The 26,750-nt window shown below is 42.1% G+C and overlaps 1 protein-coding gene and 1 long non-coding RNA gene across 2 annotated transcripts; both read right to left on the bottom strand.

The window, feature by feature from the left end:
* Window positions 1-6,258: 6,258 nt before the first annotated feature.
* On the bottom strand, window positions 6,259-7,671 carry LOC125164770 (tripartite motif-containing protein 75-like). The gene has a single exon (XM_047857580.1). The coding sequence runs from the start codon at window positions 7,669-7,671 to the stop codon at window positions 6,259-6,261; it is 1,413 nt and encodes a 470-aa protein (XP_047713536.1).
* Window positions 7,672-21,402: 13,731 nt separating this feature from the next.
* LOC125163353 (uncharacterized) lies at window positions 21,403-26,520 on the bottom strand. Its single transcript, XR_007151419.1, has 3 exons — window positions 26,398-26,520; window positions 24,393-24,399; window positions 21,403-21,415 (listed from the first exon to the last, which is right to left on the bottom strand). It is a non-coding gene; the product is annotated as an uncharacterized LOC125163353 (long non-coding RNA).
* Window positions 26,521-26,750: the final 230 nt, after the last annotated feature.

Below are 26,750 nucleotides of genomic sequence, written 5' to 3'. Positions count from 1 at the left end.
TTAAATTTTGAAACGTGGGAATTCTCCAGTTACCTTTCTGTTATCGACTTCTATGTTTATTTTGTATGGTCCAAGAAAGAATGTAATTTGTGTGATTTCTACTCTTTAAAGTTGTTAAGGATTGATATTGCCCATGTTAGGGTTTAGCCTGGTAAATATTTCATTGACACTTGTGTATCATACTTTCTGTGGGCTTAAATGAGAATTAAAAACAATTTTTTTAAGTTTTATTTTTTTAAGTAATCTCTACACACAACGTGGAGCTTGAACTCACAACCTCAATATTAAGAGTTACATGTTCTTCTGACCTTGCCAGCCAGGTACTCAAGCTGAGCATTTTTTTATGATTCCATTTTATCTCCTCTATTAACTTATTATTATTCTATACCTTGAAAAAAACATTTTAGTGGTTCTCCTGTGGCTTACAGTATACATTTTTATTTATTTTTATTATTTTATTATTTTTATTTTTATTTAAAAAAATTTTTTTAATGTCTATTCTTTTTTTTCCCCCCTTTGTGTCTTTCTTTTTTTTTTTTAATTTTTTTTTAACGTTTTATTTATTTTTGAGACACAGAGAGACAGAGCATGAACGGGGAAGGGGCAGAGAGAGAGGGAGACACAGAATCTGAAGCAGCCTCCAGGCTCTGAGCCATCAGCCCAGAGCCGGACGCGGGGCCTGAACTCATGGACCGCGAGATCGTGACCTGAGCTGAAGTTGGACGCTTAACCCACTGAGCCACCCAGGCGCCCCTGTTTATTCATTTTTTGAGAGAGAGGGAGACAGAGCATGAGTAAGGGAGAGGCAATAATAGAATCTGAAGCAGGCTGAGGCTCCAAGCTGTCAAAGCCCGATGCGAGGCTTGAACTCACGAACCATGAGATCATGATCTGAGCCAAAGTGGGACACTTAACCGATTGAGCCACCAAGGCGCCCCTACTTATTTATTTTTAAATGTATATTTTTATTTTGGGGGGGGGAGGGGAGGGACAGAGAGAGAGGGATCATCTGAGCATTGATCTTGTAACCTGCACTGTAGTCTCAGACTGCAGCTTATCAGTCTAACAGGTTACTTTTCCTCCTCTCAGTCCTCTCAGAAGTGCGTGATTCCCAAGTTTTTTTCCCTGGCTCTTTTGTCAGTTGACTCTTTTCTGGTTCTTCATTTCAAGGCCTCCAGGCAGCTCAGGGTCCACTAGACAGTTACATCCTCTATCATACTGCATTGATATTCAAGACAGCAGCATGGAGTTGGGAATAGATCCAGGATTTCCTATGTGCTTAATAGCAAAATGTTTTGGTTTTTGATAAACAAAAAACTCTTGATATGTTCTACCCACTGCTCCTGGTGACTTTATGCACACAAAGGCTGAAAACTGTCAGATATGCATTTCTAATCCTGATGTTATAAATCCCAACTAGGCATCTCATTTTTAGTAACCCATACATGAGACTTTTCATGAACTCTCACAACATTTGAGGCCCTAAATGCAAAGGTCCCATCTCAAGCTGCCACTATCAGAGAACTAACAAGTCTAGAGACTGGAAGCAATATAAAGTATATATTTTGCAGATTTCCTCAGTGTGGATGGCTGTCTCTTCAAGGAATAAGATAAAGGTTTTCCTTTAAGCAGCAAAACTAAAAGCAGCAATTTTCCAATGAACATCAAATAGATTTATTTGTTGTCTGCTTTTTTAAAGTGAAAAATATAGATGAATTTAGTAAAAACAATTACTTGTTAAATAGAATATGCCAAAAAACAAATTGCTCTCAGGGCATCTGGGCGGTTCGGTCAGTTAAGCATCTGACTCTTGATCTCAGCTCAGGTCTTGATCTCAGTGTTGTGAGTTCAAGCCCTGCACTGGTCTCCGTGCTGGGCATGAAGCCTACCTTAAAAAAAATAAAATAAGAGGTGCCTGGGCTCAGTCAGTTGAGCATCCAACTCTTGATTTCAGCTCAGGTCATGATCCAGGGTCATGGGATCGAGCCCTATGTCATGTTTTGTGCTGAGCATGGAGCCTGCTTAAGATTCTCTCTCTTTCTCTCTCCCTCTGACCTTCTCCCCCACTTGCACGCATTCTCTCTTCTAAAATAAAAAAATTGAATAAAATAAAACACTAAAAAGCAAAATTGTTCTCTTATCCCAGACCACCATGGTTCCTAACACATCTCAAGTATTACCATTCTTAAGTTTCTCCTATATCTTTGCAGAAACATCGATTTATATACACATATGAAAGAGCAGAAAATCTTATTTATTTTTGCAATATGAATGTGCTATGTTCTGCACATTTATATCTAGAGACTTTTCACATCCACCTACATAGACTGGGTTACCTTTTTCTTTTTTTAAACATTTACTGCTTATCCAATGCAAAGCCAAATGTGATAGATTATATTTATGATAGATTTTGAAGAACGAGTAGTGTACTCTTTTATTCATATAAGAGGTTTTACTTAGAATTTCATAGGTTTTAGAATAGATACCCTCGCGTTCCCCATGAGAAACGGGAATGATAAAATGTTATGGATTGCTGCGGTCAGAGTCATGTGAGAAAATAAAGAACTGTGAGAGAATAAGGTTTTATTGTTTCAGCCATCCTGTCTATAGTATTTTGTTACAGTAGCCCAAACAGACTAATACATAGATAATTATAGAAAAAGAGGGATGGAAACCGACTGCCTTGTGATAGTTGAAAAACATAAACAAACCATGCACTTACATGTACCTTCTTCCTAGCATATGGCAACAGATTTAGAATGGGGAGGGCAGGGGGCATATGCCGGAGGGCCCAAGTCCAGCTCATCCTGTATCAAGGCCTCAGTAGCTATGCTGGATGAGTGGGGTGCTGCACCCATGATTCAAGGCATATTGGGCAGGTGGGTATTGAAGGCTTAGGTTCAGGGCCTGTGAGAGCCTCTATTTCCAGGAGGTCTCAGCATGAAGCTTCCTTGACTCACAATGGGGTCATTTTTCAATAAACCCATCAAAAATGGAAAATATTGTAAGTAATACTACTGTAAAATAACCTACCAAACACCACAGCTTAGTCTAGTCTATGTTAAATATGCTCAGAACACTTATATTAGCCTACAATTCGGCAAAGTCATCTATTTTATAGATGACAAAATCATCTCTTTTATAGATTACAAAGCCTATTTTATAATAAAGTGTTGGATATCTCATTGCAGGGGCACCTGAGTGGCGCAGTCAGTTAAGCATCAGACTTCAGCTCAGGTCATGATCTCACGGCTCATGAGTTTGAGCCCTGAATTGGGTGAGCTCAAGCCCTGCTTCAGGTGATGAGCTCAAGCCCCTCTCTTTCTCTTTCTCTCTGTCCCTGGTGGGATTCTCTCTCTCTGCCCCTCGCTCACTCATGCTATCTCACCAAATACAATTAAAAAAATGATAAAATAAAATAAAATTTTTAAAAAGTTCTTTAAAAAAAGAATATCTCGTTGAATACTGTACTGAAAGTGAAAACCAGAATTTTTTTTTTAATGTTTATTTATTTTAAGAGAGCATGAGCAGAGGAGGAGCAGGGAGGGAGGTAGAGAGAGAATCCCAAGTAGGCTCCGCACTGTTGGCTTGATCCCATGGACAGTGAGATCATGACCAGAGCCAAAATCAGGAGTCAGACGCTTAACCAACTGAGCCACCCAGGTGCGCCAAAAAACAGAATGGTTATAAATGTATTGCTTTCTTATCCTCATGGTCACGTGGCTGACTGGGAGCTGCAGCTTGTGGCTGCTGCCCAGCATCAGGAGAGAGTGTCAGACCACATGTTGCTAGCCCAGGAAAAGATCAAAATTCAAAACTTAAACTACAATTTCTATTGACTGTGTATCGCTTTCACACCATCATAAAGCTAGATCATCTGAATGCGCCTAACAGTGGTTTACAGCATATAACTAAGCATCCTGCATCGAGAGCCCAGGGGCAACTTATGGCTATCACACTGCTCCAGAGTCTCCAGGAAGCATGACAGGAGTTTCTGGGGGCACTAATAGGAATGCCTAATACATTCCTATGTAGACAGATTCTACAGCCTTCTTTGGAAGTAGCCTCCTTAAAGGTGGGCTGATTTGCAAGTAACAATAAAAATGGCCTTAAGCAAAATTTATAAATGAGGAATAAGTTGCCTCCAGAACCTAAAAAGGCCTAAAAGATGTTGGGCTTGTTTTCACGTTGTGCATTTTGAGAGGGTCAATAGCTACGTCTTGGCAACATCAGGGATAGAGGTGACCTCAGTTACAAGTAACTTTCAGGAGATTAACCAAGGTTGTAGTCCAACAGATCTCAGGAGGGTATGTCATAAGTGTAAATCATAACCTTAGAGAAAGTTGAATGTAGTAAAAATCTTGCCCTCAAAGTTGTATGTCAAGGCAAAGCTGTTGAGTAACCTAGAATTGCCGGATAGAGGTATATGAAATCCCTTTGGAGGTGAAAGTTATGGCTGGGAAGCTGTTGAAATAAACCCTGAACCTAATATATTGGCCAAATGTGTAACAGCCAGGTATTTACCAGTTGTCGATTGGATGGAATCAGCAATTATGACAACACTGGGTGGGACCACAGCATTAAGGTTGTAGTGAGATGCCATCCATTCTTTAAGTTAAGACAGGCAGTTTCCCCGTTAAACAGAGAAGCAGTAGGGATAACGTCTACTCTACATAGATCTTCAATAATGTATTTCAGTTCTTGAATGCAGTTTTAACTAACATTTAGTCATATTGTCTATTTTAACTATGGGTGGGGGCATTTATTAGGGTCCATTCTATAAAGCCAATTTGTAAGTGCCAGTGATTTGATTTAATTTTAATTTATTACTCCCTGGATTATCTCATCTTTGCCTCCTCTTGGGCATTTTAGGAAAATGTGTGCTGTGACCACAGGGAATTTAGGCCAGGCAACTGTTCTGACAGCTAAGATGAGACATACCTCTTTGATGTCTATTTTATGTTCAGTAACATCACTAATGTTATAGGGGGTTCCATGTCTGAATTTAGTGGGATCCCACTAAATCAGCATCTAAGTTAAGGAAGCACAAAATAGAATCTCACCCTTTTATTCTTTTTCTTCTGTAGATTCTTGTAGTAACTAACTCTTGATTTGTCAATTAGGTCAAATTATGAATGAACCTCTGTTCTAGTGTTTTGGTTCCTTTCCCTAAATCCAGTTTTTCCTTCCTTCTTTCTTTTTGACTTAGACTCTAGAGCCTTTCCTTGGAAGAGACAACATTAAAGGTGGGCTGATCTGCAAGTAAAAGCATAAATGCTCAAAGTGCATGATTGCTTTGGCAGCAGCACCAAAGAAACAGTGGAGAAAATTCCCTGAAGGTGTCACTCAACATCTCCCAAAGTCTGCTCAGAACACCCAATGTTAACACCAAGTTGTATAGTCAGAGTAGACCCTCAACCAAAATTCTGTTCACTGTTGGGACTGATGATGCCACACACAGCAGAAAGATTTGAAGAAGTTTATTACTCATATAATTAGGTTTAGGGGAGAACAGCATGATGGTTACCCGAGTAGGTCCAATATGACTTGAGGGTGCAATGCAAGGAGATTAGCTTAGGGGTTTCTTATGGTGGTTACTGGATGGCACTGATGTGAAGGTTCTGGCACTATGAGGGGCTTGCTTGGTTTGAACTTCCCACCTGCACCTAAGGATGGAGCACTTGGGCTTTCTCTTCAGCTTTCCCAGGTATAGGGAAAAGGGGGAGAGAGGAGTGAGTCCTAAAAGTCTGGATAGAGACACCATCTCTATCTTCCAAGGCTGTTCCCCATAAAAACATCCCTGAACGTATAATTTGGAGCAATCAGTTCCTAATTCCCATGCAGAAACAAGACAGACCCACTGAGTGTCATCTCCCTATAATTTTATCTTCTCTCCTGCCTGGAATATAAAAGGTACTTATGTATAGCACCACATAATAAATGTATACAAAATTTGGAATATATGTAAATATACATATACAAAAAATCTATTGGAGCTGTAAAATTACAATGTATACACTCTGATCTTAGAATTCCAGAAACAGTTAATCTCCACATCTCTGTTAGTTCCCACATCTCTGTTGCTATTGAAACAAAGTGGAAAAAAGAGAGAGAGAGAAAACAAAATTAAAAAATGTGTTGAAGTCATAAAAGTATTTAAAAAAAAAAAAAACCCTTGGTACCAGATTTACTAATACTTGTCCAATATTCTAAGTACTGTCCATAAATTACAGAAAGAGAATGAAGCCCACTCTCAATTCATCCTTCAAGATCCCTTACCGCACAGATGGTAAGAGGTTTAGGGTCCCGCCCCACACAGAAGTAAGGCTTTAGTACTTCAGAAAACGCATCGGTGAACGAATGGATGTGAGACCTGTCGTTCAAACTGTAAAAGGAAATCTCCCCCAACTCACAGTCCAGATAAACGCCCACCCCTCTGGGCTGTTCCTTCAACACAAGAGTGACAGGAACAGCCCCTTGTGCCACATAGGCACCATCCTGCAGCTGAACTGTCCAGCGTCTGTTCTGTCCTGACAGGGGCTGCCGTCCCTTCCAGGAGAGGGGGTCCTCACAGACCCCCACGGCCCACTCGCTCTTGTCACCCAGCTGCACCTCCCAGTAGTGTCGGCCCCCGTTGAAGCCCTCGGAACCCAGGACGACGGGATCCGTCAGAAGTCTCTTTGGATGCTGAGGGACGCTTGGCCTTTCCCTCACGAATGTCACAGACGTCCTATCCTCAGACACAAGCAGATGAGGATGTGCTGTTTCAGGATCCAGGGTAACTTCTCGTCGGAACCTCTGTATGATCTTCTGCAGAGCCAAGTACTGTGGGGGGAGACTGCAGCCTTCTTTCCTTAACTGGAAAGAGTAGAGAGCTGGGGGCTCCTGGTGCTCACACCGGCCACAGACACCCCCCAGGTCCGTCAGCAGTTTCACGTCTGACATCACACTCCTCTCGGCCACCTCCTTCAGGAGACCTCGGAGGGTGGAAACGTGGTCTGAAAACGCCGTTATGTTTGCACAGAGTTTCTGCTGAATGTCCTTCTCCTCTTCGGCCAGCCTCGACAGAACTGCCTCTTGCTGCCGGTCTACACACTGGTTCAGGTGCTCAAACTCAGAGGCTAACTTCTGTCTCTGGCATTGCACCTGCTCTCCCAGCTCTAAGAGTCTCCTGTCTTGGGTGGCTACCAGCTGCCGCACGACTGCCAGCTGCCTCTTCAGGGGCTCCACGTAACTGCCGAGCCTTTGCCTGTGCTGGGAGGCGGCCTCCTCCGCGGGCCTCACCCGGTGGCCCCGGTGGTCAGGGGGCCGCACGCACGCGGGACACAACACCTGTAGGTCCTCCTCACAGAAGAGGGTCAGGACCCGGTTGTGCTTCTCACACAGATGCCTCTCATCCTGCCTCGCCCTCTTGCTCCTGCTGATGTGGAGGAGCTTGGCGACGTCGATCACCCTTCCCAGCTGGGCGTTGCTCCTCAAGTGCCTCTCTCGGCCTGGGTGGCGGCAGACGGGGCAAGGGAAGCTGTCGCTGAGATCAGCCCAGGATTGCCGGATGCAGCAGCGACAGAAGTTGTGCCCACATTCGGTGGTGACGGGGTCTCTCAGGTAGTCCAGACAGATGGGGCAGTTGGCTTGTGCCTGGAGTCCTGCCAGGGCTGACGACGCTGCCATTGGGCCGAGATAAACGTCTTTCTGGACCGACGTGGCTCTTCTGGAGGTGGTGCCCTGCAGGATTCCTCCCGTGAGAGGCAGGCACACCCTCAGATTTTACTGTCCTTTCCTGTCCTGGATGTCCTTTTGTCAAAGGAGGGCAGCCTTGCTGTCCCAGGAGGCCACTGGCCTCAGGTGCAGTCGTAGATGCCCAGAGGAGCTCTGTTCACCACCTGCAGGTGATCACAGATGAGCTGGGCAGCCAGCTGTCCTCGGCAGCCCAGGGGATGTGAAGCCAAGGTCAGCAATTCTCTTGGGCAGAAGGCAGACACAACTTTAAAGTGCCGATTCGTGGGAGAGAGCCAAAGCATAAGAGACTCTTAAAAACTGAGAACAAACTGAGGGTTGATGGGGGGTGGGAGGGAGGGTAGGGTGGGTGATGGGTATTGAGGAGGGCACCTGTTGGGATGAGCACTGGGTGTTGTATGGAAACCAATTTGACAATAAATTTCATATATTGAAAAAAAAAGTGCCGATTCGTCCCTAGAGATGAGAAAACATTGTTTCATGTAACAAAAATTACCATTTGTTTGGTGGCCTTGCCCACTGCCACATTTGAGGCAGCCATCAATTCTTCTCTCCACCCCCAGGATTCCATCTACACCCACATCAACCACAGAGGGGCTGCATGGGACTGCAGAAAGTTAAAAGCTTTGAAAATTGAGCCTCCACCCAGGGTGGGATTTCCCCTTATTATCTGGGGGATCTGGAGGAAGTATATAACATGCTCATCTCTAAGAGAATCAAGTAAATAAGGATAAATATCCCAATTTCAATCATTTCAATATCATCAAAGATACAATAAAGGAACCTGGTATATTTTGGTTTAAACCACAGATGTTTCTTAAACCACACCACTGAGCTCATAGTATGTCAAAACTTACTTTTCACTTAAGCTTCTCAGTTGCAGGATACAACAAACTGTGTACATAAGTGGTTTGGACTGGATTAGATTTACTCTGAGGACCCTGCCAAGTCAGAAAGCTGTGATTTTGACAAAATGCACAGAATGAAATTGGAGATCAGGAAATCAATGTGAGAAAATAGTAAGAAACACACACATGTATACACAACGACCCTCCAAAGTCACTGATGAACTACCAACTAGTGATGATTGGTAGGAACAAGATCCCCAGAAGAGGGCATGGATTTTTCCCTTAGATGCAGTTACTGATTCTGGAATACAGGTTATGCTTCAGACTGTGTCTCCCTCTCTCTCTGCCCCTCCCCTACTCTCTCTATCTCTCTGTCAAAATAAATAAGGAAGTAAATAAATAAATAAACATTGAAATGCAGGCTACCAGGCTGAAGCCAACTCTCAGGATTGCGGGGGAAATGTGGAGTTAAGGGCACCCCATAGAGGATGTGTCCTGGCAAATACTCTAAACTTTAAATTGGTATCAGTGAAGTGTTATATACTAAAATAGTCATGAATGGCATACCCCCTTAAAACGTCCATTGATTTAATCACCTCCAGTGCTGATAGGTTTAAGACAATCTTTGCTTGATCGCCAGGGACCCCAAAATGAATTTCAAAGTGTTAAGATATACAGTCTTGGTGATATGTGCTATTATAAAAACATTCATACACAAATTATGAGCCTGTAAGTTGGTAAAACCACTTTAGAAAACTTTTGCAGGGACACCTGGGTGGTGCAGTTGGTTGAGCATCTGACTTTGGCTCAGGTCCTGATCTCACAGTTCATGAGTTTGAGTCCCACATTGGGCTCTGTGCTCACAGCTCAGAGCCTGGAGCTTGCTTTGGATTCTATGTCTCTCTGTCCCTGCTTACACTCTCTGTCTCTCTCTCAAAATAAATAAACATTAAAAAAAAAAAAAAGGTGCCCAATGGTAATTAATAATACTCTGATCTTTCCATACTCAGGACCCTATCATCAAAGAACATGCTTTCTGTTGTCACCACTAACCGTCTACACCAAAGCTACACCTCATCCTTCTGGATATGTCCACACTCATGTCTAACTGCTGAGTCCATCAGCACCCACTAGACCCTCCACCCATCTGGTCTTCACGCACACGGATCTAATCAAGACCTTCTCCCACAGGACTGCTGCTCCCACCTGGAGGGCCACATTCCTCCCTCAGCTCCAGCTTCTCCTAGCACCAAACTTCCTGTAGCTGTCACCTGCCCTCCCTTTTCTAGCAGGTTGAATTCCTTGTGGCCCCAGCACCTTTGCACACACAGATCCCTTAGTTGTCGGCTGTGCTGCCACCAGCTCTCCATTCATTGGTCACTTCCTCTTGTGATCCAACCTTCCTGACTTGTTCATGGGTCATCTCTCCTAAGACAATGTCACAGAACAGTAAAGACAGCATCATGAATTTACCCTTTAACTATGTGACTTGTAAATTTAAACAGATTCTGGAGATCTGCATTCCCCACAGAACCATAACCTCCATGTTATCCCCACCACGACTGTATCTCCAAGTATCTCCTCAGTCCTTGGTTAAAGCTGTTGAATGACTAAAATTGGCCAGGCTTCCAGGTCTCCCTTAAAAACTGAATGACTTTGAAGTGGAAGAGTACTTATACTCTGGATATGAGGGTGATCTGGCTGCAACATCCATCACCCCATTGATTGGTGGGGTTGATTGGCTGATCGGGCTGGCTAGGTGGGGGTCCCCTTCCTCCTTCACCACTCCATGAGTGTCCCTCCTGAAGTTGCCCTCTCGGTCTAAGAGGATGACCTTCCCCAATAGAGGAGGACCATTCTCCAGTCAAGGGTATACCAGTAGCTGTTCTCCCCTGCTAAAACCTCCAAACGGGCACCCAAGAGTGATTATACTCTCTGAGCATCTGTAGCAAGCAAATGGTTAGATTGAGGAAGATCAAGTTTATACAAGACCTGAATACCAGGGATCCTGGCCCCATAGCTCTCATCCCTCCATTCCCCACCTACACACAAACCACCCCTCACTGAGATCCTGGAAGGGATTCCACACGCGACTTCAGACCAGCACCTCTGGGAACTTTGTACACAGATATTAGTCTCTGTTTTTTGACCTCTAGGATGGGATAGGACAGGACAGGAAGCGAGTATCTGTATTGTTAGCAAGCATTTAGGGGATGTAGGATGAGGCTCAATGAAAAACTGGAAACCCTAAGAAACGAGATGTGTTTTAAGAGAAGCCAAACAAGAGATTAGGTTCCCTTGCAAAGTGTGATTTCTGGCCCTGCACAGAGGAGGTCAGGGGACTCCAGCTCTTACTACTCTCCAGCCCCGTCCCCATGCCCCCATATCAGCTTAACTCCCCGCTTACCTGGAGCAGGCGACTCTGGACGGGTCTGTAAAGGGTTTGTAAAGGCTTGTCGAGATACGTCTCCGTCTCCTTGAGGGACGCCTGAAGCCAATGCGCCATCCGAGTATTACCTCTGCATATATACCCCACGAGGAGGGTGGAGCTACTAGGTCCCGGCCCACCAAAGGCTGGTGGCTCCTCCCCCACGGGGGGCGGGGCAGAGCCAGGCTGGGGATGAGGGTATTCAAAAAAGCTGCTTGGTGGGGAAGGGATCTCCTGTGATTGGGTCAGACCGGATGGGCCGGCACTGTGTTAATATGCATAATCTCATTTGTACCTTTGAAATCCTCCCTTGATCCTCTCAGTGCCATTGAATCCCATTTTTGCTGATGAGGAAACTGAAATCTGAAACTTTAAATGAGGACTGTTCGTTCCCTTGCCAGGTCCCCAGGACCAAGGGTTGGCCCCTTCACAGTGTGAAGCGCTGTGCAGGACGAGGGGTTGTGGAGCTTTCTGCAGGCAGCAGGTCTCAGGTCTGCAGCTCCTGAGAACCCTCAGGGGCTGAGCCTGTGCCCCGGAAGCTCGTGGTGCCAAAACCTCCTTTTTCATTAGCTGGAGCCCCCGGTGAGAAAGCCAGGCCCATCAGTCCCTCTGTCTGTAATTCCTCAGGTTGTTGAAGTCAACAACCAAACTCTCCTTTTGCGGGCCGCACGCCGAGTTCCGAGGCCAGCACCTCTACCTACCACGTCAGTCACAGGTTCCCGGGGGAGTACGTCCTGAAGGTCATGGGTCTCTGCTGCGTGGTGGGTGACAGGCCCTCACCTAATGTAGATGGAGTCTTAGGGGCTTTCTCCACACAGCGATTGAGGTCCCCCATGGTGATCGTGAGGCGGAGGCAGGGAAAGGACCCGCTCTGGGAATTCTTGGTGCTCGAAGAGGCGCGGCCTGGGATGCAAATTAAATGGCATGTGCCTCCGCTCAGGCTAACCACGCTTCTTCATCTCACACAACCCTCACAGCAGTTCTGGCCCCCAGTTTAGAGATGGGGAAACTGAGGACCTGAGAGTTTAAGAGATGGAGAGGGGTTACAGCCCAGGCAAGTCCTACTCAGAACCCAAAAGCACAGCCACCCTGTATCCTGATCCCCACACGTGGGCGATGAAGACGCCTTTGGGTGCAACCCCCTGGCTCACTTCCTCCCCAAGGAGCGTGAGACCGACGTTACATTACAGCCTACACCCTGCCCCTGTCTCTTGCCTCCAGAGACCTGGGCCCTCTCTGAAGGTCTTAGCACTCACTCCATCACTACCCCACACAGGCATTACAATTTTAATGGGTCTCTCATGTCAGTGTTCCAAGGGTTAGTATGGGAAATTAATAGGAAGTGCTTGTAAAATGATTTTGTAGGGAAAATACATAGTTTTATTCACACGAACACAGTATTCTGTACATTATAAATCAGCAGGAATTCACTGCTTGTGGTTAGATAATATTCTGCTGTTAAACGAGGAAAAATGATTAAATCAGTCACTTCAAATGAAACGCTGTTATTGGTAAGTACTGGTATATCATAGACAACCAAACACAGGGGATTTCTCGGTAATAAAGTCCAATATATTATACGTTTTGTACTGTAAAAACAAGTAACAGGCTTAGGGGTGTCTGGCTAGCTCAGTCAGTGGCGCATGCGACGCTTGATCTCAGGGTTGTGGGTTCCAGCCCTATGCGGTGTAGAGATTGCTTAAAAATAAAACCTTAAAAAATAATAACAGGGGGCACTTGGGGGGCTCAGTCGGTTAAGCATCTTATTCGTGACTTCAGCTCAGGTCATGATCTCACGGTTTGTGAGTTAGAGCCCCACCTAAGGCTCTGTGCTGAAAGCTCGGAGACTGGATCCTGCTTGGGAATCCGTTTCCCTCGCTCTCTGCCCCTCCCCCACGCACACACATGCATGTCTGCTCTCTGTCTCTCAAGAATAAATTTAAAAAGGCGCACCTGGGTGACTCGGTCAGCTAAGAGCCTGTCTTTGGCTCAGGTCATGAACTCCCAGTTTGTGAGTTCAAACCCTGCCTCAGGCTCTGTGCTGACAGCTCAGAGCCTGGAGCCTCCTTGGGATTCTGTGTCGCCCTCTCTCTCTCTGCCCCTCCCCAACTCACACTCTTTCTCTCTCTCTCAAAAGTAAATAAACATTAAAAATAATTTTTTTCGGCTCAGACCCTGGAGGCTGCTTCGGATTCTGTGCCTTCCTCTCTTTCTGCCCCTCCCCCGCTCACAGTCTGTCTTTCTCTCTTTCTCAAAAATAAATAAAACATTTTATTTATTTATTTATTTATTTTTTAAAGATGGAGAGCTGGGCCCATGTGGCAATCCTGAGAGGTGCTGCTTTTTTTTTTTTTTTTTTTAATTTTTTTTTTTTTTCCACGTTTATTTATTTTTGGGACAGAGAGAGACAGAGCATGAACGGGGGAGGGGCAGAGAGAGAGGGAGACACAGAATCAGAAACAGGCTCCAGGCTCTAAGCCATCAGGCCAGAGCCCGACTCGGGGCTCGAACTCACGGACCCTGAGATTGTGACCTGGCTGAAGTCGGACGCTTAACCGACTGCGCCACCCAGGCGCCCCAAATAAAACATTTTAAAAAAAAAGAGAGAGAGAAATATTTTTGGGCTCCTGGGTGGCTCAGTCGGTTGAGCCTCCGACTTCGGCTCAGGTCATGATCTCGCGGTCTGTGAGTTCGAGTCAGGCTCTGTGCTGACAGCTTGGGGCCTGGAGCCTGCTTGGGATTCTGTGTCCCACTCTCTCTCTCTGCCCCTCCCCTGCTCATGCTCTGTGTCTCTCTCTGTCAAAAATAAATAAACATTAAAAAAGACATTTAAAAATAAAAACAATTTTTTAAAAAAGAATAAATTTAAAAATATAATAAAATTTATTTTATTATATTTTTGAAGATTTTATTTTAAAGTAATCTCTAGACCTCACGTGGAGCTCAAACTCACAACCCAGATATCAAGACCCCATGCTTTTCTTACTGAGTCAGCCAGGTGCCCCTATCTTTTGAATTTATACATTTAAATATATAAATATATTTTCTCACCCTCCAAAATATATATAAAATATCATATTATATATATTTATAATAATATTATTATATATAGTAATATATTATTAATGATTATGTTATTAATTATAATATATGTACAAATATATAATATATTATATAATTAATATATAACATTATATAATATATAGAATTATTATATGTATAATATATAATATGATATTATATATGACATATATAATACATGCATATTAATAGATAATATATAATACATATATATTAATAATGATATAATATATTAATTATATATACACATAATTTATTATGTATACACATATGTGTATGCATATGCAATATTATAATATATTATATACACATATAATATATGTATGTATATATTAATATTATATATATTAATACATAATATATAATATAATATATAATATAATAATATATTGTATTTATTATATTTTCTTATATTTATAAATAATAATTGTAATATATCAATCATATAATTATATATTAATTATAACATATATAATATATAATATAATAATTATATATATTATTTTCTTTTATTATGTATAATATGTTATGTTATATATTATATAATATTAATGATATATAATATATAATATACTTATTATATTTTCTTATATTGTTATATATAACAATTATAACATATATTAATTATATGATTATATATTAATTATAATATATAATATAATAATTGTATATATTATTTTCATATATATATAAATGGGATGAGATGACCCTATATATATTATTGCATGTTTTCTTTTTTTTACAATTTAAATAAGGCATCCTTTTTATATTCTTTTTATGGAGATATAATTGACATTTAACATTGTATTTGTTTTAGGTGGACAACATAATTTGCAAACTAATTACCACAGTAAGATTATTTTATTTTATTTTATTTTATTATTTTATTTATTTTATTTTTTATATTAGAGCATGAACCAAGGAGAGGGGCAGAGAGAGAGACAGAATCTTAAGCAGGCTCCATGCTTCGTACAGAGCTCAATGCAGGGCTCAATCCTATAACCCTGGGATCATGACCTGAGCTGAAATCAAGAGTCACATGCTCAACCCACTGATCCACCAAGGTGCCCCTACCATAGTAAGTTTTAGTCAACATCTGTCAGTACACATAGTTACAAATGTGTGTGTGTGAGACGAGAATTTTTACGATTTAGTGATTTAGCAACTTTCAAATATGCAATACACTATTGTTAACTATAGTCATCACACTATACATTACATCCCCAGGACTTACTTATCACAAAACTGGAAGTTTGTACCTTTTGTCTTTAAGCTTATTTATTTATTTCAGTAATCTCTACATCCAACGTGGGGCTCGAACTCGTGACTCTGAGATCAAGAGTCACATGCTCTTCTGACTGAACAAGCCAGTTAAAAAAATAAAGTATTACAATGTTATGCATGCTTACTTATGGCATTCACGCATAACTGGCACAAAAACAATTTCACTGCAATTTTCTAAACAACGACCCATTTTGCACACCAATAGAATATTCCAACGTGGAAGTGGAAGTGGAAAACCAACAATTTTAGATAATAAGGAAACCAAGCTGTTGCTTGTCATTAAACAGAAACCTAATCATGAACCCAGAAGAAATAAGATGTATTGCATGTTGTTTTCTAGGAGAAGAGCCAGCAATGCACCGATATTATAAATTCCTAATACCCTACCTGTCCTTTACAGTTGTCTTTGGAAAGAGGACGTTTCCCATATTAAAGGAAAGATTCGGATTTTTTTTCACTCTTCCTAAAAGATTTTTCATTTTCAATGATTTCCCCCCACAGAAATGTGAGGAGTATAATGAGCATAGTATACCCTTCATTTAGAGGGGCCTGCTTTTTATTTTGCCCCATTTCTTTATCACTCTGTTTATACAGACCTTTGTTTTTCTTTTGTCAACCATTTGAGAGGCTAAATACTTCAAAAGATATGCCATAAGAATGGGGGTGTGCTCCCGCCTAACCACAATTCAGTTACCATATTAGGAAATTTAGCAGAGATATGATAGGTTATATTATAATTGAGTATTTATATATTATATACAAGCTTATATGGCTCACTTGGTAGAGCGTGTGACTCTTGATCTCAGACTTGTGAGTTCAAGCCCCATGTTGGGTGTGGAGATTACTTAAAAAAAAAAGGGGGGGGAGGGGCCGCCTGAGTGGCTCAGTCAGTTGAGCATCCGACTTTAGCTCAGGTCATGATCTTGCAGTCTGTGAGTTCGAGCCCGGCCTGGGGCTCTGTGCTGACAGCCCCTGAGTTGCCCCAATAATGCCTTGTATAGATTTTTTTTTTCTTCCTGATCCAGGACCTAACATAGGTTCATAAATTGCATTTAGTTGCTCTTTCTATCATCCTTTAATCTGGAGGAGTTCTTCAGTCTTTCCTGATCTTTCATAATGTTGACATTTTTGAAGAACCCAAGCCACTTATTTTGCAAATGATCTCAACGGCCCAGACAGTTAGGACTGTCTGATTAGTTCTTTAGTTTCAGGTTAAGCTTTTGAGGCAGGAATACTAAATACGTGATGTCAGGTCCTCCTCAGTGCATCATATGAGGTTTACATATTACTCCTAAGAATTTTGTTTCTATATGGGTCCATGAATGCAAATTTTTTTTTTCTCACATGGTAAATACATTCTCCTTTCCATCAATAAGATCTACATCGGAGATGGAAGGTGGCAGTGACTGACAGAGAAGTGATGATTTCACTGTTTCTTTGTTGCAATGACAGCTGAGAGCTGAATTAACCCTTATAGTAAAGAAGAGGGGATGTTGGCCTAATAAGCCACACCAGAAAGACAAAATCAATTAGCAAGGTATGCAATGTACCATGATTTTGGTGTGTAAGATTAGTATATTCCATAGTTAACAAATTACTCAACAGATACCACAAATAGGGGCTCCTAGCTGGCTCAGTGGGTAGAGCATGTGACTCTTGATCTCAGGGTCATAAGTTTGAGCTTCACATTAGGCATAAAAATTACTTTAAAAAAATACCACAAGTATTTATTGAGCAACTATTAGTAACCAGGCACCACTATAGGAGCTGGAAGTACAGGACTGAACAACAGCAATTCCCCCACTGCATTGGCTCCAGCCACTCACACTCTGTCCTGCCTCAGGGTCTTTGGAAGTATTTTCATGAATTTCAAGTGACATGAAAAAATGTCACTTGATTTACCACTAGCCTCCTCCGGCACATCGGAAAAACCATCTCCACGGCTCAGTAATGGACCCTCCATTCGACTAATGACAAATGCAGAAATCCCTGGAAGCATCTTTGAATTCTCTAATTCCTTAACCCCAAGCAATCAATCCAACAGTAAGTCCCATGAGATTAGTTTGCAACTGTGTCACTGCCTTCTCACATCCCTTGCTTAGGGCCCCTGCTTTTATCTTCTCCTCTTCTGCCCCCCACTTTAAGTCCACAGAATTTTAATGTGGAAAGTTCATGTGAGTCCTGGCAAGCAAAAAACTGGTGTAGAGTCACCATTGATTCCTGGCCATCTCATTGCCAGGAACAGAGTGAGCAAAGAAAAGTAAGTAAAGACTCATTAGTATTCAAGCGACTTTGCTGCCAGACTACTTATGAAATTACTGAAAAAGTGCTGAGTGATAAACTCTGGTGGCAGCTTGCTTTGAGTTGAAGTTTGAAGAGGAGACAAAGCTATCAGTTCTTCAAATCACCTCTTCTAGGAATTTCAATGTGGAACAATTGTCTAAGTCAGTTTCATCAGGATTCTGTTTTTCCCTGGGGTATAAATCTGTATGGTAATTCATTTTACAAACAATGGGATTAATCAACCCAACAAGGAACCTATGACAAACAAGTTTAGTTTTAGAGTAACTAAAAAAAAAAAATATATATATATATATATATACACACACACATATATAAATACATATATATACATATATACACACATATATATATATATATACGTATATACATACATATACATACACATAGTCATAAGGAAATGTTAGTGGGAAGATAAAACTTAGAGGTGCTTTAGTGAGAGTTTGGAAGGATTTGAGGAGGGGCGCTTGGCTGGCTCACTTGGTAGAGCGTGTGATTCTTGATCTCGGACTTGTGAGTTCGAGCCCCATGTTGGCTGTGGAGATTACTTAAAAACAAACTAAAAAAAAAAATGGGGGGACGCCTGGGTGGCTCAGTCAGTTGAGCATCCGACTTCAGCTCAGGTCATGATCTTGCAATCTGTGAGTTCAAGCCTGGCCTCGGGTTCTGTGCTGACAGCTCAGAGCCTGGAGCCTGCTTTGGATTCTGTGTCTCCCTCTCTCTCTGCTCCTCCCCTGCTTGCTCATTCTCTGTCTCTCTCTGTCTCAAAAATAAATAAATAAATAAAACATTAAAAAGAAAGAAAGAAAAAAGATTTGAAAACACGTTATTTGAAACTGGAGGGAAGTTGACTCTTGTCATACAGCAGGAGAGAACACAGCTGAATGTGTCTTAAAGTTGTGCAGAAAGCAGGACTTGGAAGTGATGAACTTGGATACTTAGCTGAGATTTCCAAGCAAGGTGCTGAAGGTGCGACCTGGTTTCTTCTTGCTGCTTTATGGAAAAACAGAAAGGAAAGAGGTAAACTAAGGGCAGAAAAAAGGGAACCAGGACCTGATGATTTGGGAGGTCCTCAGCCTATCCAGATTGCAAAAACAGCTAAAATTAGGAGCTTCACTGTTAGAAACTATGTGCTACGGAGAAGCACACAAGGTTGTGGCTGTACACATTTGTGCTGAAGTTATTAGGGGTCACTGGTCCCAGGCAATTCTGAAACCCAGCGAACGAATTCCTTTAGGTTTCAAGACTTGAGAGTAACCCTCTGTGGCTGAAAATTCTGCCTTCTGGGTCCATATATATACATTGAACTTTATGGAGTTACTCACAGTTAATATACTGTGGTAACTGGGGGCGTCTGAGCGGCTTAGTCGGTTGGGCATCCTAGGGATTCTCAATCTCTCTCCCTGCCCCTCCCCTGCGCATGCACAGTCTCTCTCTCAAAATAAGCATTTAAAAATATACTGTGGTAACTGTTTTTGTGTTACTTCACTAACCACGGTGAATGGATTTTGTGCCTATCAAAACCAGGCAAAGGAGAAACCAGCTCTGTGTGCTTTTTTCTAACTTTACCTCAACCTTACCCCTGGCCTGCAAAACGTCACTTAAGTAGCTCCTGCGCTCCTCATCCACATAAGCCTTGCCCAATTAAAGGACTTTTTTTGCTTTCGTTCCCGTGTGTTTGGACATTACTATTAACAATTATTTTTCTTTTTCTTGTTTCAATTTTTTAAATGGTTATTTAATTTTGAGACAGAAAGCAGAGGAGAGCATGAGCAGGGGAGGGGCAGAGAGAAAGGGAGACACAGAACCTGAAGCAGGCTCCAGACTCTGAGCTGCCAGCACAGAGCCCGATGAGGGGCTCGAACTCATGAACCACAAGATCATGACGTGAGCCGAAGTTGGACGCTCAACCTACTGAGCCACCCAGGAGCCCCTTAATAATTCTTCTAATGATTAACCAGGATTTCATAATAATAATGCTTTATAATTCTCCCAATGAAGAGTGTTTTTATGCTTATTTTACTTAAAAGAAATATCTCTGATGTGGGGGAAGTTATTAAATAACTGCTGTCAAATTAAGCCCAAACTATTATCAATTTCTATGTTAACCTATTTACAAATTCTAATTGGAGCATTTTAATTCTAGCACTCACCATTCATGTGAATTTCACTAATATCTAAGTGGATTCAAGAATTGTGGCAAATGGTAGCTTTTCACCTCACCCTAATGTATTCTTTCCAGCCATTTTGCAGATAAGTAGGGCCTTGCAATTAATTTTAGAAAATGGAATAATTGAAAATGTGTGTCACTTCCTGGTGTTGGCTTTTAAGCCTCAGTGTGCCATTTTAATTCTCTCTTTCTAGTTGCAGTAACCCAGTGCTGAGTTATCACATGCCTGACGGGGTTAGATTGCTGGGTGGAGTAACTGAGCAGTGCCCTGCTGACCCACATTGCACTTTACATGAAAAGTACTAGGTTTGGGGGCACCTGGGTGGCTCAGTCGGTTAAGCCTCTGACTTTGGCTCAGGTCATGATCTCCCGGTTCATGGGTTTGAGACCTGCATCGGGCTCTGTGCTGACCGCTCAGAGCCTAGAGCCTGCTTTGGATTCTGTGTCTTCCTCTCTCTCTGCCCCTCCCCAGCTCATGCTCTGTCTCTCTTTCTCAAAAATAAATAAACATTAAAAAAAAAGTACTAGGTTTTGTCTTGCAAAGCAGTTGAGATATCCACGGCACAGCGTATTATCCTGATCAATGTAGGGGTCCTCTTACCTCAATGAGAGGGGTTCTCAAAAATTCTCCTGAGCATCATCCTCACATTATAGACAAAAATTACAGATGCACAAAATAAAACCCTTATTTACCAAGAATTGTAAACAATACACATATAGGCTTATAAATGTAAATATTTTCTAAAATGACAGTAGTTAAAAAAAATAATAAAATGATAGTTTAACATAATGTAATATTACACAGGTATGTGGTGTTTTGAGGTTATCCATGAACATGGCTTTCAAAAATGTAAGGCAAAAGCAAAATGAATAGATTTCTGTAAATACCTTGTATAAAGAAAGACAAATTACACCGACCTTTCAAATGTCTGACAGTTTAAGCTGAGTTGCCCACTTCTGGTTACTCATGGGACAAGTGTTCACGGCTCTTGCTGGAGGATCTTAGCCAATGTCACAGCATCACTGGTCACATTCCCTTCTCTGTGTCCTTCCCACCTTACTCCTCCACTCTAACCATCCCTCTCAAACACTAGTTCCTACAAAAGTGCTCTAAAACTTCCTGGCATTAAATGGGCTTCTCCATCTCTAACAACACCGAAAGTAAAAGGCCCTTTTCTTCTTCTAAAACATAGAATTTATAAATGATTTAATAAACTGGCAGATTTCTAGAAAAGGAGAATACATAGGAAATTATAAATGCTGTGAGTGCATTTATGAAAACTTGAAAAGATAATGTAAGAAAAAGACCTGCACTTGCAATTAAAAAAATTTTTTTTTTCATTAAGTAAACTCTACCTGCAATGTGGGCCTCGAACTCACAACTCCAAGATCAAGAGTTTCAAGCCCTACCAACTGAGCCAGCCAGGTGCCTCAAGAACTACAATTTTATTTCGGAATTACAAAAACACTTTGCATTTGTTTCCTGCTGTGTTTCCGTGAAATAGTCCTGCTAAGTAATACATTATAGTTAGTAAAAGAGAGGCACTATTTCTCAGTGAAAGATGACTGTCTTCCAGGTGTTAATAAAACAAATTGCACTATCTTTGCAATTTCCTGTGAATATAGAATTACTTTTTAAAAAAGGAAAAAACACACACAACCAAAGCCCAAATAACCATAATTCTTGAAATCATATCATCCCAATAACTAGTAATTATATAATTAATATCCCAAGTGGCATGCATAAATAATAGAAAATGTCAACCTGCAAAGGTCCCCAGGTCGTTCTTTAAACATGTATTTTTTAAATATTTACTTATTTTTGAGAGAGAATCCCAAGCAGGTTCCACACTGTCAGCATAGAGCCTGACGTTGGGGATCAAACCCATGAACCGTGAGATCATGACCTGACTGGGAATCGAGAGTTGGATGCTTAATGGACTGAACCCCAGGTGCTCCCATCAGGTAGTTCTTTATTCATGAGTTACTATACAGATTGTAAGAGGGTCTGAAGTAGTCCAATATAGAAATAAACCCTAGCTTTTTCTCTAATTGTTTCAGTAGTATAGGTATGAGACCTATTATTCAAATTATAAAATGAGGGGCGCCTGGGTGGCTCAGCTGGTAAACCAACCAACTCTTGATTTTGACTCAGGCCATGATCTCATGGTTTGTGAGTTCCAGCCCCTCACTGGGCTCTATGCTGACAGCGTGGAGTCTGCTTGGAATTCTCTCTCCTTCTCTCACTGCCCTCTCCCCACTCTCTATCTCTTTCTCTCTCAAAATAAATAAATAAACTTAAATAATGTCTGCCAGAAACAATCCTCTGAAGACTCAAGACAGCTGCTAAAACAGTAAAGTTGCTGGGATTGTAAGGAAAGTTTGTTCTCACCTCTCTTAATGTTGCACTTTTTCTGTCTTCTGAGATAATAAGCCTGGGGGGAGCAGTTTCAATCTCTAGTGTCAAATTGACCTTAAACAGGTTATTTTCTGTAGGTTAAAACATTGTTCAGGAGAACCAATATATTTTTTCTTGAATTTGTATGAAAAGAAGGCTGGGGTGTTTAGGTTTTCACACCTGTTATAGATACACTCAGTACCTGTGAGCAACTCACCTTTCTGCTACTTCAATCAGAAGCCTTTTTAGTGTGGTCACATGCTCTGCAAATTTTACTTTTGTTTTCACTCAGTTTTTCTTTCTTTCTCTCTTTCTTTCTTTCTTTCTTTCTTTTTTAATTTTTAAAACTTTTTATTTTGGAAAAATTTGAACATATTTTAAAATTGAAATAACACAATGAATCCCTACCTACCCACTACCCAGCTCAAATAATTACCAACAATTTCCCATTCTTATTTTATCTATTCCCCCTCCAACCTATGTAATGTTTCTGTAGATTATTACAAAGCAAATAGCAGGTATTGTATCATTTCACCTATAATATTCCAATATAAATCTCTAATAGATAACAACTTTTAAAAAGCATTACTTAGTAATATTTCATTGCAAATAATGTTACAAATAATGAAAAATAACATTACAAATAATCATATCATCTACTAATCTGTGTTCTATTTTCTTCTCAAAAAAAAAATGTCCTGGGGCGCCTGGGTGGCGCAGTCGGTTAAGCGTCCGACTTCAGCCAGGTCACGATCTCGCGGTCCGTGAGTTCGAGCCCCGCGTCAGGCTCTGGGCTGATGGCTCAGAGCCTGGAGCCTGTTTCCGATTCTGTGTCTCCCTCTCTCTCTGCCCCTCCCCCGTTCATGCTCTGTCTCTCTCTGTCCCAAAAATAAATAAAAAACGTTGAAAAAAAAATAAAAATTAAAAAAAAAAATGTCTTTTTAGTTATTTGAATCAGGATCCAATCAAGAGCCATGCTTTGTTTTTGGTTAATATGCCTCTCAACACCTTTTATAATGTTATATATTTATTGAGGATATTGGTTCATTTGTCCTGAAGAATTTTTCACATTCTTTTTTATTTTATTTTATTTTTTATTTTTTAAAATTCATATCCAAATTAGTTAGCATATAGTGCAACAATGATTTCAGGGGTAGATTCCTTAGTGCCCCTTACACATTTAGCCCATCCCCCCTCCCACAAACCCTCCTGTAACCCTCAGTTTGTTCTCCATATTTATGAGTCTCTTCTGTTTTGTCCACCTCCCTATTTTTATGTTATGTTTGCTTCCCTTCCTTTATGTTCATCTGCTTTGTCTCTTAAAGTCCTCATATGAGTGAAGTCATATGATTTTTGTCTTTCTCTGACTGACTAGTTTTACTTAGCCTAATACCCTCCAGTTCCATCCACGTAGTTGCAAATGGCAAGATTTCATTCTTTTTGATTGCTGAGTAATCCTCCATTGTATATATATACACCACATCTTCTTTATCTATTCATACATCGATGGACATTTGGCTCTTTCAATACTTTGGTTATTGTTGACAGTTCTGCTATAAGCATGGGGGTGCATGTGTCCCTTTGAAACAGCACATCCTGTATCCCCTGGATAAATGCCCAGTAGTACAATTGCTGGGTCGTATGGTAGTTCTATTTTTAGTTTTTTGAGGAACCTCCATACTGTTTTCCAGAGTGGCTGCACCAGCTTGCATTCCCATCTTTCTTTCTTTCTTTTCCTTTCCTTTTCTTTTTTTTTAAGCATCCGACTTTGGCTCAGGTCATGATCTCACATTTCGTGGGTTTGCACCCCACACAGGGCTCTGTGCTGGCAGCTCAGAGCCTGGAACCTGCTTCAGATTCAGTGTCTCACTACAGTTACCTGGGTGGCTCAGTCAGTTAAGCATCTGATTTCAGCTCAGGGCATGATCTCACAGTTTGTGACTTCAAGTCCCGCATCAGACTCTGTGCTGCTGACAGCTCAGAGCCTGGAGCCTGCTTCAGATTCTGTGTCTCCCTCTATCTCTGCCCCTCCCCACTCACACTCTGTCTCTCAAAAATAAACATTAAAATTTTTTAAATGTGTTTTTTAATGTTTTATTTATTTTTGAGAGAATGCAAGTGAGGGAGGGGCAGAGAGAGAGGGACAGAGGATCTGAAGCAGGCTCTGTGCTGACAGCAGTGACCCTGATGTGGGGCTCAGTCTCACCAACTGTGAGATCATGACGTGAGCCAAAGTTGGACGCTTAACAGACTGAGCCACCCAGGTGCCCTTCATTCAGTTTTCTTGAATAGCCTTCTCTTCAACCTGTAATGTGAAAAGAGTTAATCCCTTCTCTTTTTAAAGAAAACTCTTAATTTCTCTTCTTGCAGTTTCCTCTTGCTCCTGGCGCCGGGAAGCTGCCGGACAAAACCAGTCACATGACATAACTGCGTGTTCCTCCTGAAGTTCCTGTCGGGGCAGTGGTGGAGGCAGACAGGACAGGGGAGGATGTGCTGGAGATCCTCCCAGCACTGCTGGATGCACTGGAGACAGAAGTTGTGCCCGCAGGCAATGGTCACTGGGTCTCTCAGGTAATCCAGGCAGAGGGGGCAGCTGGCCTCTGCGTGGAGCTCAGCCAGGGAGGCTGCAAAGGCCATTGGGTGGTCAGGGTTCCTGTATGAGGAAAGTCCCTTAGAAATGTCTGGTTCTCTTGGTGCAAGGAAAAGTGAGAGGCTGATGGCTCCTTTGTTCTCACTCTCCTTCCTGGCAGGCGGCACCTAGCAAGCCACAGCCCCTACGTGTGCTCCTGCTTCATTCCCTTCAGACCCAGGGGAAGCTTCCATGAGAAGTCACAGCCCCAGCAGAGATGACCCTGCTACATCCTCCTCTTACCTCTCCTGCCCAGCCTAATTGGAGGACAGGAGGAATTTTATTGGTCAGGAAAGAACTATAATCCTTGTCACGAAGTTATTCCTGTGGGCAAGAAGATACTCCCATCTGAAACTGAAGTTCACCGAGCATAAATGCCATCCTTCCAGTACAGTCCCTACTTAAGTGTAATCAACATGCTGCTGCGGTGGAATTTTCCCCATAGATATATTCTAGTTAAGAAATGCAGTAGGAGTCTCCTGACCTCACAGCCATTGCAGTACATTGAGCTCCATAGAGACGGTGCTGGGGCGAGTGAGAGCCAGATGCAAAAGAGAAGTTCAAGAATCCCAATGCACCGGCGGGGGGGGGGGAGGGCTCCTTCAGCCTTTTCCATGTTTTGTTCTGAGTATTAGCCAAAAAAATCAAAGGATAACCTCCCAGCCTATCCATTGGTGAGGGTGCAAAGAAACTAGGAGAGGGGCACCTGGGGGGCTCAGTCAGTTAAGCGTCTGATTCTTATTTTTTTTTAACATTTATTTATTTTTGAGAGACAGTGCGAACGGGGGAGGGGCAGAGAGAGGGAGACACAGAATCCAAAGCAGGCTCCAGGCTCTGAGCTGTCAGCCCAGAGCCCAATGTGGGGTTCGAACCCATGAACCATGAGATCATGACCTGAACTGAAGCCGGATGCTTAACTGATTGAGCCACCCAGGTGCCCCAAGTGTCAGACTCTTGATTTCTGTTCAGGTCATGATCTCATGCATTCCTGGGATTGAGACCCACATGGGGGCTCTGGGCTGCCAGTGTGGAGCCTGCTTGTGACTATCTCTGTCTCAGCCCTTCCCCCGTGCATTCTCTCTCTCTCTCTCAAAATAAATTAAAAAAAAAAAAACCGGGAGAGGGGTTCCCAGGTGGCTCAGTTGGTTAAGCTTCCGACTTCCAGCTTGGGTCGTGATCTCCTGGTTTGTGGTTTCGAGCCCTGCATCAGGCTCTGCACTGACAGCTCAGAGCCTGGAGCCCGCTTCACATTCTGTGTCTCCCTCTCTCTCTGCCCCTCCCCTGCTCATGCTGTGTCTGTCTCTGTCACTCTCAAAAACAAATAATAAATGTTAAAAACAAAACAAAACAAAACAAAACTGGAGAGTTGTGCAACAACACTGCTGCAGATGGCAAGGAGCCTCAAGGAAAGAAAGCTGCTAAACTGAAGGAAAAATATGAAAAGGATATTGCGGATATTGTGGATACAAAGGAAAGCCTGAGGCAGTTAAAAAAAAAAGGAGTTTTAAGTCTGAAAAAAACAAGGAAAAGAAGAGGAAGAAGAGGAAGATGAAGAAGATGATGATGAATACATTGGTTCTGCGCAGTTTGTTTTTTCTTGTCTATAAAGCATTTAACCCCCCTGTACACAGCTCACTTCTTTTAAAGAAAAAACTTGAGGTGTAAGGCTGTGTAAGATTTGTTTTTAAGGGGCGCTTGGGTGGCTCAGTCAGTTAAGCATCCGACTCCTGATTTCAGCTCAGGTCATGATCTCCCAGTTTGTAAGTTCATGCATTTCTGGCAGGGCAGAGCCTGCGTGGGATTTTCACTCTCTCACTCTCTCTCTGCCCTTCCCCTGCTCTGGCTTTCTCTCTCTCTCTCTCTCTCTCTCTAAA

The sequence above is a fragment of the Prionailurus viverrinus genome, chromosome B1 (genome assembly GCF_022837055.1).
Source record: "Prionailurus viverrinus isolate Anna chromosome B1, UM_Priviv_1.0, whole genome shotgun sequence".
NCBI classification, from domain to species: Eukaryota; Metazoa; Chordata; class Mammalia; order Carnivora; family Felidae; genus Prionailurus; species Prionailurus viverrinus.
The sequence above is the reverse complement of the archived record's forward strand: the minus strand, read 5'-3'. Positions and strand labels throughout refer to the sequence as shown.